Source organism: Lonchura striata, chromosome 3, assembly GCF_046129695.1.
Source record: "Lonchura striata isolate bLonStr1 chromosome 3, bLonStr1.mat, whole genome shotgun sequence".
Lineage (NCBI taxonomy): Eukaryota > Metazoa > Chordata > Aves > Passeriformes > Estrildidae > Lonchura > Lonchura striata.
Genome location: NC_134605.1, coordinates 36,003,759 through 36,020,405, shown reverse-complemented (window position 1 = coordinate 36,020,405; position 16,647 = coordinate 36,003,759). Strand labels below are relative to the sequence as shown.

At 49.7% G+C, this 16,647-nt stretch overlaps 3 protein-coding genes across 7 annotated transcripts in view; 2 read left to right on the top strand and 1 right to left on the bottom strand.

Annotated features, from left to right (window-relative positions):
• XPO5 (exportin 5) overlaps window positions 1-2,463 on the top strand; it is a 30,003-nt gene extending 27,540 nt beyond the window's left edge. For all 3 annotated transcript variants that reach the window (XM_021544119.2, XM_021544118.2, XM_021544120.2), the window contains 2 exons: window positions 57-221; window positions 762-2,463. In XM_021544119.2, the coding sequence (XP_021399794.1) occupies window positions 57-221; window positions 762-902 (306 nt within the window). In that variant the 3' untranslated portion in view covers window positions 903-2,463. The remainder of the gene's footprint in view (window positions 1-56; window positions 222-761) is intronic.
• Window positions 2,464-2,470: 7 nt separating this feature from the next.
• On the bottom strand, window positions 2,471-6,860 carry POLR1C (RNA polymerase I and III subunit C). Its single transcript, XM_021544121.2, has 9 exons — window positions 6,754-6,860; window positions 6,591-6,662; window positions 6,401-6,508; window positions 5,747-5,879; window positions 5,523-5,642; window positions 5,204-5,356; window positions 4,896-5,045; window positions 4,270-4,386; window positions 2,471-3,955 (listed from the first exon to the last, which is right to left on the bottom strand). Exons 1-9 carry the CDS (start codon window positions 6,820-6,822, stop codon window positions 3,837-3,839), a joined length of 1,041 nt encoding a protein of 346 aa, XP_021399796.1. The 5' UTR covers window positions 6,823-6,860; the 3' UTR covers window positions 2,471-3,836.
• A 51-nt stretch (window positions 6,861-6,911) lies between these two features.
• Window positions 6,912-14,440, top strand: YIPF3 (Yip1 domain family member 3). Of its 3 annotated transcripts, none has more exons than XM_021544123.2 (9): window positions 6,912-7,006; window positions 7,080-7,286; window positions 7,366-7,472; window positions 8,058-8,103; window positions 8,399-8,491; window positions 8,827-8,958; window positions 9,476-9,589; window positions 10,050-10,173; window positions 11,488-14,440. In XM_021544123.2, the coding sequence occupies exons 1-9, from the start codon at window positions 6,926-6,928 to the stop codon at window positions 11,607-11,609; spliced, it is 1,026 nt and encodes a 341-aa protein (XP_021399798.1). In that variant the 5' UTR covers window positions 6,912-6,925; the 3' UTR covers window positions 11,610-14,440. The 3 variants fall into 3 exon arrangements, with proteins under 3 accessions (XP_021399798.1, XP_021399799.1, XP_077638197.1); XM_077782071.1 differs by having other exon boundaries at window positions 6,913-7,002; XM_021544124.2 differs by lacking the exon at window positions 8,827-8,958.
• The last annotated feature ends 2,207 nt before the right edge of the window (window positions 14,441-16,647 follow it).

Genomic DNA, 16,647 nt, shown 5'->3' with positions numbered 1-16,647 from the left:
GTGAGGGCAAGGCTGTTACTCTAGCAGAGCTGTGTTAATGGTACTTCTCCATGCAGCGCCCTCGCTATGGTGAGCTGAAGGCAGTGATGGAGCAGATTCCAGACATCCAGCTGGACTCTTTGGAGCAGTTTGATTCAAAGCTTCTCAACCCAACACTGCAAAAAACGGCAGACAAGCGCCGGAAGGATCACTTCAAGCGCCTCATCTCAGGTTGCATTGGGGTAAGTGATATCCTGGATGAAAATTTCACAGCTGTATGCTGCAGAAGAGATGGCATGGCCAGCCTGCCTCCTCTCAGCAACCACCCCCCTTTCCAGCCAGGAGGCTATTACAGCTTGTTCTTAGTGTTGGTTCTGCCTCTCTTCACCCTGGAGGTCCAGCAGACTGAGCAGCCCCTCCAGCAATGGCCTCTCACTAAGAGGCAGCAGGTGCCTTGCACAAGGGTGCCCAGGGAAACAGAGTGTTAAAATGTTTGTTTGAAGCTGCTGGGTGGGCAACTGGACTTCTGTGAGGGTGGTGGTGGTGGAGCCTTTGACACTGAATCAGAAGCTGGGGAGCTGGTATTCTAAAGGTTACCTCACTTGGTAACTTGGCACTTGGGAGAAGCCAGGCTTGAAATTCCTCAAAATATAACAACAAGGTCCAGCCTAGGGATTGCTCAGAACCTAGGATCTGCCTCTGATGTGCAAGCAAACTACCCCTGAGCTCAGTAGGGGTATGAACACAGTAATGATTGATGTCTGCCTGTCTGTCCTCTGCAGAAGCCCATCGGGGAGCAGTTCCGCAAGGAGGTTCATATTCGGAACCTTCCATCTCTCTTCAAAAAGGTGAAGCCATCACTGGAGACAGACGTGCTAGAAAACGAGGATGGAGAGGCCTTCAATGTACTCTTTGAACCCTGAGCCTGGGATGCTGCAACCATCTCCTCCCCTACCTTATAATTTGTCTCTCCTCATAGTAAGCACATTAGATTCTCATTGTCACTGCCTCCACAAGCACTCATCTGAGTAAAGCCCCTTACGGGTCCTGTCCCCTTCTCTTCCATACACTGGTATGGGGCTTGTGGTGGCATTTGAACCAGTCAATATTAAGCTCTTCCCATGACTCCTTCCCCTCCATTGGATGAGAGTCTTTAGACCTCTGCTTCTCTGCAAGGTGGGAGCTGAGTCCATAGACCTCGTTAGGGTAAAGCCTGATAATCTTGTAGCCTTGGGTCACTCTTGCTCCACCTCTTCAGCCCTTGGAGTTTAGGATTAATGCAAAAGGCAGAGTAGTGTGCCATGTGAAAAGGGGCTACCCTAATGTAATCTTCCTCTGGGTGCTAGTAGCCAGGCTTTGTAGGGAACACATTGGACACTCCTGTCACGCTTATCAGCACTTGTGCTTAGCGGACTGGAATTCTGCTGAATCCGTTTCCCTCCAGGATGCTGAGCCTTGGGCTGAGGGCTGCGTGCCAGGAAGCCTAGCAGTGCTCTAGGATCTCCTGTGAGATCAGCCTTTCTAAGGTGCAACTGCTCTCTAGAAAGAGGCAGACACTGTCATATATATACATATGTATGTATAGATATGATCATACAGCTTGTTCTACCCAGAGCCAAATGGAAGGCTTTTACTTTGAGCCAGCCTTTCTTGGACATCTCTCAGGGGGAGCAGGATATATTTTTTTCTTAATTTTTTTTTTTTCATTTTTCCATGCCCTGTAGACTAGAACTTGGCCAGTGCAGGGTAAATAAAATCTGGACCAATACCTGAAGCACCTGCAATCCAAAAAGGATCTCCTTGCCCTGTTGCAGTGGAGGTGACAGTAGCCCGTTTTTACCCAGTCTGGTACTTCCCAGAGAATTGCATGGTGGGGCAGGAGGGGTGGGCTTTATACTGCAGTTTTCAGGAGGGAGCCAGGTCAGAAACTGGGTTTTAGATGTGGTGGGACTCTTATGAAGCCACTCCAGTCTGCAAAGCTGGTCCTCCTTACATGACAAATATACACAATCTATCCTAGAGTTACCACAGGAGCTAGGAGGGTCTGTCCAGAGCTAGCTGGCAGTTTTGCCATCCAGGGGACAGAACAAGTAATAAACTGTGGTAGGTGGAGAAGTGATGTCTCCACATGGACAGACTGGACAAAAAGGCTGGGGTTGGGAGGAGTGGGAGTGCAGATAGGAAGAGCAGGCCTTGGGCATCCACTCACCCTCCTGCCCCTGCTGTTCCACCAGCACCCTCCACTTTTTTCCTAACCTCAAACTTTTTTAACCTCTGAGCTAACATGGCTCCTGGCTCTAGCAAAGGCTGGGTGTATTTATTGTGTTGTGATATTTTTAACATTCTGTGACTTCATGCTAGACACAAGGGGGTTTTGTAAAATGGATTTTAAACCTTTTTTGTAGGAATGTTTAAATCCAAAGCTGTCTCTGAACTGGTTGTGTTACACCTGAATGTCAAGTAAAGCTATTCCAGTTTCATACACATGGTGTCATGTTACATTTTTATTCTTTTATCAGTTTCAATAAGATCTGGGACCTCTGGTCAGACCAGACTACCTGCCTGGAGATTTCTCAGCATTCCTTATTCCAGCTACCAAAAAGGGGACATCTTTGCTGGTGGTTAATACATTGTCAGGGAGGGGATGAACCATTCCAGACTATATAGTTTAATAGGTGAAATTGCATTTTTAAAGTATTTATTTGTCACTGCTAGTTTATTTTAATTCTAGGTCCCAGCTTACACCTTGAGGGGTATGTGCTATCAAAGCAAAACCCTTAGGCTTTTCAAGGGTCTGTCCCATAAGCATGCGAAGTAATGGCACTGAAAAACAGATAGATAGATAGTGATAACATGTGATAGGCACATGCAGCATATGCCTGGGTCTGCAGCATGGCATAGGACAGGTTGGGTTTGGAGCCAGGATGCCAAGTGTACCTCCTCCCTACAGCATATTGAGCCTAACAGGATGTTTACACTCCTAAGTAATTCTACCCCAACGAAACAGAACTTTCGTTCTACTTACTTGCTGAGGTCTAGCACTATAGCGTGCATTGACTTCAGCAACTGGGACACAACAATACTCCCAGACATTTTCAACTCTTTACATGCTGCATCTAACCTGGCCTCAAACACTTCCAGGGATGGGGCATTCACAGCTCCGGGCAACCTGTGATAACTTACTTCTACCCTCATTGTAAAAAATACCTAATGTTCAATATAAGTCTACCTTCTTCCAGTTCAAAACTGTTGGCCCTTAGCCTGTCACTACAGACCATGGTAAAGTCTTTCTTCATGCCCCCTTTAGATACTAAAATGCCAGAACAGGGTCTCCCTGGAGCTTTCTTGTTCTCCAAGCTGAACAATCCCAGCTCTCTGTTTCTTCATAAGAGAGGTGTTCCAGTCCTCTGCCAGTACAGCCTTTTCTATATTAACTATCCCTGAGCTGGTTTGAAATGCCCACAAAACAGCCGTGCTCTGATAGCAACTTACTGAACCTCACTGACCTACTGTGAAGTGCTTTATGATGCTGCCCTATCAGTCCTCCTCACTGCATACCATCTAAAATAAATGCTGTTACTCATCTTTAGACATGCTGCCGCTCTCTCCTCCATGTATTATGGTTTCACAATTGTGAATGGCATAGGAGACAGCTTTTTTAAAAAAAAGCCTTTATTTTAGTGCATCTTCTCACTACAGCTCATTACCATCAGAAAAATCCAAAGAGATAGTCCTTGGATTCCTAGCAAGAAGCCCCTAACAAGCCTCCTGCCTATGGAAGAGGAATCCCCCCTAGAGGCAGGTGCAGGAAGCGCAGAACAGCAGCGCAGGTTTCTGCTTTCCCAGCTACAGCCCGGTCACTCCATAGACACAGAGTCCAGCTCATTGAGGAAACGCTGACACTTTCCCATCAGGATCTTGATGGCTTCACTTACCAGCACATCTGGAGGCAAGATACCTGTCGACTCCACTGAAACTGCACAGAGACAGACACAAGTCAGCACAGCCACGAGGCAGCCTCAGCCTCCATGCCCCTGGCTCCATGCTGCTGGCCCTCACCTTCCCTTGCACCTCACAGCAACAAGCCAGATCTTCACAGCCAGACAAGCGGCTCCCTTTGCCAGCAGGAAGCACCAAGAGATTCAATCCCAAAGCAAGTAGTTACTCACTGCGTTCTGAATGTATGGATGCTGAGGGTAGGAAGAGGCACAGAGCCAGCCATGCATGCTGGTCAGTCACTGCTTGCTCACACAAACCATGTCAGGACTCTGTGGAAAACGAGGCACTTACAGATGTAATGGTTCCGTACTCTTGCCAGGCGTACGAGGTTTTTCAGACTCTCATGTCGGAAAACTTCTCTGCTGAATGTGTCCAACCGTGCATTGGCTACTCTTGCCACCTTTTTTCCTAAAGGGAAGATGAAACGAGATGGACAAATTGCAGCAGGTGGATACCTTATGGTCACAACATGTGCTTACCTCAAACAGGCACTCCCTCCTCACCAAAGGCTGGGAGACACCAATAAAAAGAATTAGCATATACCCAACATGAAAGTCTAACCTGGCAGGAAAACCCAAACACAAAGCGTACATGCACCCCAGAAAGATACAAGAAGTCTCCACACTCAGCTGCTTTTCCAGCTCACTACCCAGTGTCACAACTGAACAGCACTGCAAGCTGCAGTCAACAGCTGCAGAGCTCTGCGGACAGGTATCCAATTTATTTCAGGGACATCCGTGTTTGTCACCCAACATGCTGCACATGGCAGCTACTCATCCATAAAAGTAGGCTCGGAAGAACATGAACCATTGATCAGCACAGCAACATTACATGTGGTTTTGTTTCTGCAAAGTTTGGCTCTAAGCTCCAATCTAAAGCTTGCAAGGAACAAGGCAGTTAGCGCAGGAAAAAAGTACCATTGATATTCTGGATCTCAATGACTCCAGGGGAGAAGCACTTCTGCAACATCTCAGCTGCCTCATCCTCAATAGGCTGCAGGAGAGTAATGTCAGGAAGCAGTCGATAACTGGCTGTGGCCACAGGAGAAAACTTGGCATGATCCTTACCTGTATGAAGAGTTAAGAGTCAAGGATGAGAGCAGGCCTCAGGGAACAAGGATGCTCAGGCCTGAAGTTCCAGGGGAAAAGCCAGTTCTCCACCCTTCCCCATCACACTGCAGTGCCCTACTCCAAACATTCCCGCTGCCCCAGGAGCCACGACTCACCTATACCCTTGACACAGTGCATAAGCACATCTATTTCCTGTCCAGGTCGCAACAGTGCAATGAGGATGTCATCATGAACAGGTCGGAAGTCAGCATCTGGGAAAAGGTCTGTCTGATTCCCCAGGGGCACCCATGTCATGTGTTTACTGTACACTGCAAAGAGAAGCCACAAGCATCAGCCAGCTGCTGTATAGGACTGGAGATAGCAAAAAGAAAGTTTAGCAGAATGGAATCAACTCTCCCTGTGAGCACACAGGGCTGAGAAAACAGCCCAAAACCAAAAAGAAAAAACAGCACCTATTTTTAGGAGCAATCTCACCTTTATGATTGAAATATAGTTCATCAGGATCAGATGATTCCTTGGCAGCCTGAGGGTTTCGTTTGCATTTGATTTTCAGCTGAAACTGCAGAGTATCAATTTCAGTGCCTTCCTGATCTCCTGGGAAGAAGCATATGAAATCACACTTCTGCTCAGTTTACACAACCCTGATTTCCTACTTTGAGAGAAACCTTCAATATTTCTATTCTGTTCAAGATTCTCACCTTGGTTTCTGTACTCAAAGAGCCTAGGGTCAGCTCGGATAGGGATGAGGCCCAACCGATGAGCCAGAATTTCATCCTGCACAATGGATGTGTTGTTGTACACAAACACCTTCTCTACAGCCATCGTTGGCACCTCAAGGAGACAAGAGATCAAGTCAGCTTAAGACAATAGTTGAACTACATGCCAAGAGATTATGCAGCTCAAGTGTCCCTCCTCTCCCACAAATAACTGCCAAGCAGACTATTTTGAGTGGTATTTCTACCAAATCAGGCTATGCAATATACCCGTACACCACATCTATTCCTATCCCCGTCTTTTTAAACAATCAAGAGATGAAGGACAGGAAAAAGGGCTTTGGGGCATCCTGAACCTGTTAGTACTTGGCAGCATCATGTGGCTTCTGTTGGGTTGGCCACGCAGCTGTGTTGAAATGGCTGACCCGCAGACACTACCAAAGCACCCCTAGGACCAGCAGGCGCTATTGCCCATGCTGCTAAAGTCCTAATTCTCTTTGGGCTCCTGGCACCCATGCGGAACGAACGTGTGCTTCTCTTCCAAAGCCCGCAGCTGTCCGCAAGGGCTGACAATGCTGGACATTCCACGCTCCCTGTCAAGCCAGGCTTAGGCCGGCACCACCAGGTGAGCAGAGGTACCTCGGCGAGCAGGATGCGGCGGAAGGCGTTGGCGATGGCGGCGTCGATGCCCACCATGTCGAACTCCAGGGCGTCCTCTTCCTCACGGATCACGTCCACGCGGAACGCCTGTGGGAGCCGCGCACCGCGGGTCAGCCGGCTGCAGGGCCCCGTACCCACGGGCAGCCCCGGCCCGGCGCCGCTCACCCACCTCCTCGAAGCGCCGCTGGTCCCAGGCGTCCTCGTAGCCGGGGTAGTTCCCGGGGAAGTCGGTGGTGTGGACCTGCGGGGAGAGGGCAAGGCGGGGCGGTGAGGGGGTGAGGGGGTGCGGGCGCCGGCCGCCCCGCCCCGTCCCGCCCGCCGGGCTCGCTCACGTTGCGCACGCCGAACTCGCCCAGCACCACGCGGTCCCGCATCTCGTCCGTGCCCCGCCGCGCCGCCATGAGCGCGATGGGCGGCGCTGCTGGCGGTGCTGCTGCGCCGGGAGGCTCCGTCACATCCGCTCCCGCCCATCCGGGCCAGCGCGGCGGGGCCGGGAGCGGCGCCATGGCCGCGCCGGGGGCGGCGGGCGGCGGCAGGAGCGGCGCCCCCGCCGCCGAATGGGGCGGCTTCGAGGACAACATGCAGGTGGGGCCGGGCCGGGGGCGGCGGGGCCGGGCCGGGCCGAGGGGGTGCTGACACCGAGTCTGCCCCGGCGCAGGGTGGTGGCTCCGCTGTCATCGACATGGAGAACATGGACGACACGTCGGGCTCCAGCTTCGAGGACATGGGGGAGATGCACCAGCGCATGAAGGAGGAGGAGGAGGAGGCGGAGGGCGAGGCGGGCGCCGGCGAGGAGGAGGAGGACGGGGAGTTCCTGGGCATGAAGGGGCTGCGGGGGCAGCTGGGCCGGCAGGTCGCTGACCAGGTGAGCGCTGTCCCCCGTCAGCCTCCGGCCCCGGGTCCTGCCTGCCCGCCCGGCCGCTGCCCGCTCCTTCTCTCCGCAGATGTGGCAGGTGGGGAAGAGACAAGCCTCCAGGGCCTTCAGCCTCTACGCCAACATCGACATCCTCCGGCCCTACTTCGATGTGGAGCCCGTCCAAGTGCGAGCCAGGTGGGCTGCGGGGAGGCAGCGGCTCCGAGCCCGCAGCAGTCTGGCTGCCAGGCCCGAGCGAGCGCCAGTTGCCCCCGCAGGAACGCTCACCTATGGGCAGACACATCGTGCCTTGTCCTGCCCGCCTTAGCGAGGTGCTGTGCTTGGGCTGGCAGCCCTGTCACCTGGCATTGCTGCTGAGTGTAGGAGAAGGGACTCTTTTTGTACTTGGCTGCCCTATGTGGCTTCTGTTGGGTTTGCAACACAGCTGTGTCCAACGAAGCAAAGTTTTGTGAGACTTTATGAGGAAACTTGCCTTTCCTTCCTGCTCTTCTGTCAATGATCTCTCATCCCTGAGTGGATCCCTAAATATTTTCATTAAATCTGCCCCTCCTCAGCAAAGTTAACCCACTTGACAGGAAGGTTTTCGTTCTTTAGTGACCTTGACTCACCCTTTAGAAAGAATCCACTGTCCCTCAAAGGCTGTCAACACAATAGCAAACACTGGTAATGGGTATATGGTGTCTTTTACTTATGAAGTATTTTGTTAATTCTCCTGTTGTTCTCGCTGCTCCTGTTGTCATTCCCTGCTTTCCTGTGATGCAGACTGCTGGAGTCCATGATTCCTGTGAAGATGATTAATTTCCCACAGGTGAGTTCCCTTTTGCTGAATCAGACTCCATGGCCAAGTGACTGTCCCACAGACACCTTGTAAAACTTGTAATAATCCATGTTATTAAGGACTAAGTTTGTTAGATGTTCTTCTTCCTGAAAATGTTGGTGGCTCCTTCCCATGGTTGTTCCAAACCTCAGCGTGCTGTCACCTAACCTCAGGTGATAACCTGGGTGCTAAACTTCATCCAGTGCACTTTTCACATCACCTGTGGTGGGAACCCTGATATTCTGGGGCTCTAACCAAACTTTCCCTCACCTGTCTCCTCCTGTAGAAGATTGCAGGCGAGCTGTATGGACCCCTCATGCTGGTTTTCACACTGGTGGCCATTCTTTTGCATGGAATGAAGACCTCAGACACCATCATTGTACGTCGAGTTTCAGTGATAAGTGGTGGTTTGACTGGGCTCTGGGTTGCCATGACACTAGAAAAGGAGAGGAAACCTCTTCTATAACTGAATAAGCATCTTGCTGAAATGAAGATTGATTTGAGGATGTTGGTTTGGAGGTGGGAAGAAGGATGTACCAGAAAGTTTTGACACTATGCTGCTGGAAGAGCTTGGGGTGTAGGTCCTGTGGCCCCTTGAATGCTGCTGGGCAGCTGTTTAATAATGCCTACAAAGTGTCGGGACTCCCATGGGTTAATTTGGGTACTGGCAGGTCACTTCTTTGAGTTCTCCTCATCCTGACACTGTCTCCACAGAGGGAAGGCACGTTGATGGGCACAGCCATTGGCACCTGCTTCGGTTACTGGCTGGGTGTCTCATCTTTCATGTATTTCCTGGCATATCTGTGCAATGCCCAAATCACAATGGTGCAGATGCTGTCACTATTGGTATGTACTCATGGAGCTGCCCTATGATGCACACTGGCTGCATGGTGTTCCAGAATAAGTTTTTCCCAAAAAACAGGCAAAGTCTTTTTGTAAACTGCTGGTCCCAGGTAACTGCACTGGGACAACCTGGAATTCTGGGATGTTCTTCTGACCTGCACCATCCCAGGCACAACAATAGTACAAAGAGGCAGTTCGTTATGCAGGTCTCCTGCTTTGAACTTGCTGATTTGAGAACCTGGTGGTAAAAAGCCAGGAAACTCCAGTTTCTCTGGGATTGGAGGATATTTCCTCTGTTTCCCATGTTGTCACAATCTCTGACATGCCTGTGAATCCTTTAGATTATCTGTGTGTGAGCTGCTGTTGAAGTTGTTGTTCTGGTTGACTGTTCGGCAGTGAATGAGTGGTTTGTGAGGCTTTGCTGTGGTGAAGTGTTGCAAGAATAGGCGGTTTGTGCTCTTGATCAATGGCCCTTTGTGTGGGACCGGTGCTTCTAACATGGACATTTTTGTTTTGTCAGGGCTACGGTCTTTTCGGACACTGCATCACTCTCTTTGTCACCTATAATATTCACTTCCACTCCCTCTTCTATATCTTCTGGTTGGTTGTTGGTGGACTCTCTACACTACGGATGGTAAGGGATAAGCAGCCTGGGGTCTTTCTGGGACAAAAAAAGGGACGGAAGTGTTTGCTTTCTGTTCCTTGGCCTGGTGGTTCATTTCACAGCCAGACGAACTGCTCTGGAGAAAATGATGCTCCTGAATAATTTGGCCACTGCTATATGGAAGTGCTATTTGGATTAATATCCTCACCCATTCTAAGAGCTGCAGGAGGTTTATTTACTCCCTTACAGCTCTTGCTGCTGTGGAGAGCCATGCCTGAGCATCCTGAACTCTTGGCAAGACTGGGCAATGTTCACCTATACAAAACAGTGTCAAATTTCTCCAAATTTGTTGGTGAAAACTGCAAAAAAGACTTAGTGTGGTGTTCCTGCAGATTCTCACTGCCTGACCTGTTCTTCCATGTGTTTCTGACTGCAGTGCCAGCGGCTCAGGTAGCAGGTGCCCTGCCTCTGATCACCTCCTCTCTCTTAGGTTGCTGTGTTGGTTTCACGCACCGTGGGACATACCCAGCGGCTCATCCTGTGTGGGACTCTTGCTGCTCTGCATATGCTTTTCCTCCTCTATCTGCACTTTGCTTATCACAAGGTGGTAGAAGGTAAGCAAGGGAGATACAAAGATATCTTGTTAGATCTGGGGGAAGAGAAGTTGTTTTTTCTCTCTCTGAGAGAGAGGATGGACAGTTTGAATCTGTCCTTTTGGGCATCTGTGCCAGTTTCCAACTCTAAAATCACTATCACTAGCTTTTTAGAAGAAGCTGTTCAAGTAGGGCAGCAGGTAAACATTGGGGTAGTTGCTGTGCACTGAGTTTTAGCACTTAAGACCCAATTTGTGAGGCAGGATCGTAATTATTTCTCCACAAGTGAAGTGTAACAGCACTGACTCTTCTTGCATGCAGATGTCCAGCCCCTTCCTGAATATTGTTGAAGTCAGGTTGGTTTTCTCTGATCAGGAAATGTATCATACGTTTTTACTTCTTTGTTGAACATATTATTGTATCTTGTGTTGTATAGCACAGATAGCAGAAGCTATATCTTCCCCAGCTGGTACTGTTAACCAGGCCATGGATTTTCATGTCCTCCTTCTATCTCTTCTTCTTTTCTCCTAACAAAATTTCAACTTCCTTAAAAAAAAACCAAACAAAACCAGAACTCTTCTCCTACCCCATCTCTAGAGAGTTTCCAGATCCCTAAATATGCAATTCTGCAAGTGTCTATTATGAGTTTAGGCAGCCAGTTTAGGCAGTGTTTGTGATATTTTTGATAAATCTGCGTAATTAGCATAATATCATTACAAGTCCTTTTGGATATAAATCCTGTCCTTCCTGAATCTGTTTTTATGGCAAAGGTTCTGACCTGTAGCTTTCTGGCAGATAAAATAGAATAAAATATACTCCAGGCAATTTTCCTCAAAGCACTCCAAAACTGATTATCAATCTTGAGAGGGTAATTGACAGAGAATTGAGGACATTTGCATTGGTCTGTGTATTTCCTGCCAAGCATGGTCTGTTTGCATTGCAGTGACAAAAATTCCACATTGCAGCACAGCTGCAGTTCCTGATGTGAGTCTGCAAGTGTATTTCAGGATAAAAGAAAGTCTTGGTCTAAGAGTGAGATCTGTGCTGGAATGAAGTAGAAACAGGATTTTATCAATTTCCCTCAGCAGGGCAACATCTCTGGCAGTACCTGCATTCAGGTCAAATGTCAGGGACTGGGTCTGACACCCTCAAAGTAAAAGGATCTGTGTACTTTTTGGGAGCATGTAGCTTTCATGCCCCTAGCACAAGTTCTGATGTGTACAGGCCCTGCCACCCTCAACCACTACCTGGACAGAGAGAAGAGCAAAAACAAATGTGCTATCTGCTATCATCTGAATTAATTCTTGCTTTTCTCCCCTTTTTTCTGTTCTCCAGGTATCCTGGACACATTGGAAGGACCCAACATGCCGCCCTTTCAGAGAGTTGCCCGAGACATTCCAGCTGTTTCCAATGCTGTATTGAACACAACAGCCAAAGCCATTGCATTGACCCTCTAGTTTTACAGACTTGGACTTGCTTCCTTCACTACTTTTGGGGCTGCATAGGGCCACAGTAACCTGCTGCCTGTTAGGAACAGGACAGAACAGCAAGAAGACAACTTGGTTTTGTTTTCCTGGACCTGTCCTCTGCATTGCGGTTTTGGGCAGTTGAGTGGACTCAGTGGAAGTGAGTCACACCTCAGTGACTCAGAAGAGCTGCACTCTTCCCCCATCCAGGTCTGGGCTATCTTGAGTAGAGTGGTTCTGTTGCCTGCATGTTTAGCTGGGATTTCCCAGCACAGTTTTGTTCCTTAGCCCTCTTTCCGCTTGCTGATGTAACTCCAGGAGTATCTGCCCTGTTCCTGTCCTGAGAGGGAAGAATTAAATTGATGTTGGTGCTGAGTGACATCTTATGCTTGAACCTATATGTCTAATGGGAGCGTGGTGTTTGGGTCTCTGCGCCTTCATCTGTCCTGTCTTAGGCCCAAAGCAGGATTCTTTGCATTTTCTGCTGTCCTTCAAATGTTCTATGCTACATGTCCTGTTCTGGGCACCTTTTTCAAAGGCATAGTAGTTCAAAAGGCACAAGAAGTTCATTTTCTCTGGTGATTTTCAGGAACAGCACAGTCCTTAACTACATGCTCTTTCTTGTCGTGTTCCATATTGATCTCTCTCTCTTCACTTGGTCCAAGCTGCTGTCTCACCTCAGCATCCCTTCTGCTCTGTATGTCAGAAATGTATCTGTCCCCATGCTTTCACTGTACCTTTTATTCCTGCCACCCTTCTGCCCATGTTACTCTGTGTCCATGCAGGGCAGCATGTTTGTGCAGTGTCTTCAGTGGATATTTCTATGAGGAGGCCAGTTCAGCTCACCCTTGTTCTGCTGGCCATCATGTCTCCCAGCCAGGGGACTGCCACCTCTGGGCAGGAGTGGCATTCTGTTCCCCAGACACCCATTCTGCTGTGTGCTGTCTGGCTTTTCAAGCTGTGTCTAGGCCTTTGTTTGAAAGGGCTCTTCGGGCCTTGAAGGTCTCCAGCAATCTTTTCTCTGGTGTTTCCATTTAACAAAGGGAGAAATAGCAGAGTGTGTAATGGAAATAGAGTGGCCATATTAATCTCCAGTGTACTGATGCAGGAAATCTCCAGTAAGGATGGATAAGCAGAGCAGCCCAGTCTAGGCTTAGCAACTCACAACTGAGGAGCTCAGCCTTCTCCCACTGCTCAAACTTCTACTGCTCTGCAAGTAGAAGCTGTTAGCTGGTAACTGGCTTTCATCTTTTCCTGTGGTTCTAGATGTCTGATGGAGAGGAGGCACCCCTCAGAGAAGCTCATCTTTAAACTCGGGCAATAAAAAAAAAACAAGATACGGCCCTGCCTTGGTGTGCCCACAAGTGCACAAGGCAGTATGTCAGAACTGCCCTCTTTGGTCCCTTGTTTATATTAATGGGAGAGGATGCAGCTGTAGTAGCACTCAGACTAGTGCCAAGGTGCAATGAAAGAGAGGAAGATAGTGCCAGCTACTGTAGTCACGGTTCTCAACTGCTTCAGTAGAAAAAAAATGTCACTGGACAGGACTTGATTATTTTCAGTCACAGACCTACTTTTCACTATTTGCTTATTCCCACATTCATAATTTGTTCCCCTTTCAAGAGCAGAAAGCTTCACTGCACTGCTAACAATCGCATGCATAACAGACAGGTTCCCTCACTCTCTTCTCCCCTCCTGACCCTCTTCCTTGGGAAACATTTTGGCTGAAGAACAGCACTCAGAGCAAGCTACTTGGGGGAATTGTTAATTATTTTGGCTAGTAGTCTCCATGGGGGTTTTTGGATCAATTGAACCACTTTAAGCTCCTAGAATTTCTATTACTTCAAAACTTGACAAAATGGAAGTGTTAGTTTGTAATGCTGCTTCTGGTATTTCCCTCTTTCTATCTCCATGGGAGGTTTGTTTCGAATTCCAAGTTCTTGCCCTGGCAGCCTAGAATTGATCTATTTCTCTTGGTGCAAACTCTGGAAGTACTGGCAGAGGGGGAGGAAAGGAGAAAGACACAATTGTCACTGGAGTAAGTTCAGCTGAGAGGAAAAAATCTTTCTGCATAAAGCTTGGACCATTGCTAATCTTATGACATAATTGGAGAACATCGGTGCTCCCTCCTGCACTGAGCCACTCAGCTGAACCAGAGGGGTGAAGCTGTGCCCTGTGTTTTCACTCAAAGTACAGAGGAGAGCAGTGAGGGAACTCCTCATGCTTCCCCTGAGAAGCTTAGAGAAGCTTATGTGTTGTGTCAGCTGGAGACATGATCAGGGTGACAGCCAACCACCCTCTTGGAATCTGTGGGGCTTGCTCTGCTCCAGTTCTTTGGCCCTGATTAATTCTTTGTGCAGCAGCAGCTGGAAGCTGAACTTTTCTTTACTGCCAGAAATTCAGTACTCAGCTGAGAGCTTCAGCATTGCCTTTCACTGACAGAGAAGGACATGTTTTTTCAGAGAAATGCATGCATGCTGCAGTTCCAGGGAGCATGCTGAGCATGCAGGCTTAATGAGGTCCTTGTGGGAGGGCATCTCAATGCTTACTCAAGTCTTCTAGTTGCCAGAACAAGCCTTACAACCCTATCGTGCAATACTATCTCTTTGTTTCTTGCTGCAGGTCTTTCAGCAAATCTCAGATCATTTTTGCCCTTCTCCCTTGCAGCAAATCTGAAATAACCCACTCACCTCTTCCCCCTTTTGCGTAAAGGTAGCTCTGTGCCCCCCTTTATTAAATATGGAACAAACATATAAAGCTGTCAGATTAGAAAGCTGTATATTAAAGCTGAAAATGAATATTAAAGCATCTATGATCTCCTCCTCTTCTGTGCAGTACCTGAGAGTCCAGCTCTTCTTACAGTCTATCCTTGTTGCAGTAATGGTCACCTTAGTTGTGATTTTGGGTTACAGGTAGGCTCTTTCTTCTCTCATTTGTTTCCTTTCCTGGGTCTACTCTCACTGTAGTTGCTGTTCATCCAGTATTTTTCTCTATTTATGTGTTAACTCTCAATGACATCACTCTTTCTGCCCCCAGCAGGTAAACAATAAATGACCTTCCTCATACCTGCTGGGCATTGCCAAAGTCCCCTCTGCATAGCCCTGCATTGGTTTGGTGAGCCAAAGCTTTGGACCATTAGGCCCCGTGCCACTTTCTCAATTAATTGAGCATAAAGTAGGTGGGATACTTGTCTCCTCAATGTGCTCTGGCTCCTGACAACAGGTAGTGATGAGGCACTAGGGCATCTTCAGTGTTTTGAAACTGCTGCTGTCAATAGAAGTGGGACATGTCCCAAGGGCTCTCCTCCAAGCACCTCTCTAATAATAGTCTGCTTAAAAAAGCATGGGTTGAGTAGTGCCTGGAGGTAATTGAGAAGTGAGTCTGAGTGTAGCCTTCTAGTTGACCTGTATGCAGTAGCAGCAGCTGGGATTTTCTTGGCTACCCCGTCTATAACTCTGAAAACCAGCCTTCTCACCATTTTGCAATATGATCAGATCATATTCTCACCTGGGTTTTTTAATGTGACCTTAGACATGAGCTGCTCCTTTTCTGAAAGCCATAGTACCACAGCTCTACCACAACTGGATGCTTGCAGCTGCTGCTCATATTGCAGCACAGATGAATTGCGAGGCCAGTAGTCTGTTCTTTCTGTAGACTGCTCTTGCAGGAGCAGTATCAAGGTCATGCATCTCTGCAACAGGGAAAGAAAGAGGAGGGTGTGTAGGTACTCTAGAGAACAGTAATGGATTAAAGGGCATGGTGATACCCACACTGAGAGTTTAAACCAAAGTCTTAAAGCTGTTGCTTCTCTAACCTTGTCCAGGACCTAATATGCATCCTCAGCTCAGGTGATCTGCTCCTCCATTTCAGTGGAGAAGTACTCCATATCTACCTCCACACCCTATTTTTCTCTTCACTTTCCATCCACTCTCTGGAGCCCTGGCCTGCAAATCGAGCAGAGGAGCCTGGTTTTGTCTCAGTGTTACCCACTGGGCTGAAACTCATTTGAGCACTGCTATATGCAGCAGCCAGATTAGTTACGTGCAGAAAGCTGCCTACTTAGGCGGTTTAACCTAATTTCCACATCACTGCCTTCCTTTTTCAGCTCAGTGAAGTTGAAAACGCAGGGGCCCTGCTTCCTATTTCTCTCCAAGAACAGAATTACTCAATGGGGAGAGAGTGGACAGATCCCTGTGATCCATACCTGTGATAGCAGGAGGTGGGGTGTGCCCTACATACCTCAGGTCAGGCTGAGGGCAGAGGCTGTGTACTCGGGGATAAGGAACATTGTGGCCCTTCCCCAGCCCTCCAACTTCCACCTCCAAGCACTGGCTCTTGCACACTCTGGGCCGTGAGGAGCAGATCAGACTGACCTCGCCACTAAGTCATGGGTCGAGGATTCAGGCTTAGCGAGTTTAAGTATTAAACGCCACTGAAGCCTTGGAACACCACAGTTTCTCAGACCAAGCACTCAGAGTGCACCATGGCCCAATGGCTGGGGCCCCTTTCGCCAGATGGGGAGCAGGGCTGGCATGGAGAGCCTTTCCCAGGTGCTTCCATCACCCCCAGTGGCTGGGACTCAACCCGGCCGGCCCTGGCCCCGCACCTCCTCAGGGCAGTGGGCTGGTGCCAGCGGGCGCTGCCGTCGCCCCTGGCGGGCTTTGAGCGGCGTCGGGGCCCGGGATGCCGGGCGGGATGCCGGGGTGAGATGAAGTCTGCCGGACCCCCCTCCCCGCCCGCTCCGTTGCGCGGGGAGGCGCTGGCCGGGCGGGAGGAGGGCTCGGAGCGGCGGCCGGGAGGAGGCGGGGCGGCCCGGCAGGTGCGGGCGGAGCGGGGCGGGGACCCGCGGGACTGCCCGGCCTCCGCCCGCCGCTGCGGGGCGGCGCGACCCTGCGGCCCGGTGCGGATCAGCCCCCGCCGATGGCTGCCCTGGGTCACACTGCCCCGCCGGGCGGAGCGGGGCGGCCCGGCCACCGCCGGTGAGGCAGTGCGGGGCCGCCCCCGGGGCCGCGGTGGGCCGGGCCGGGAC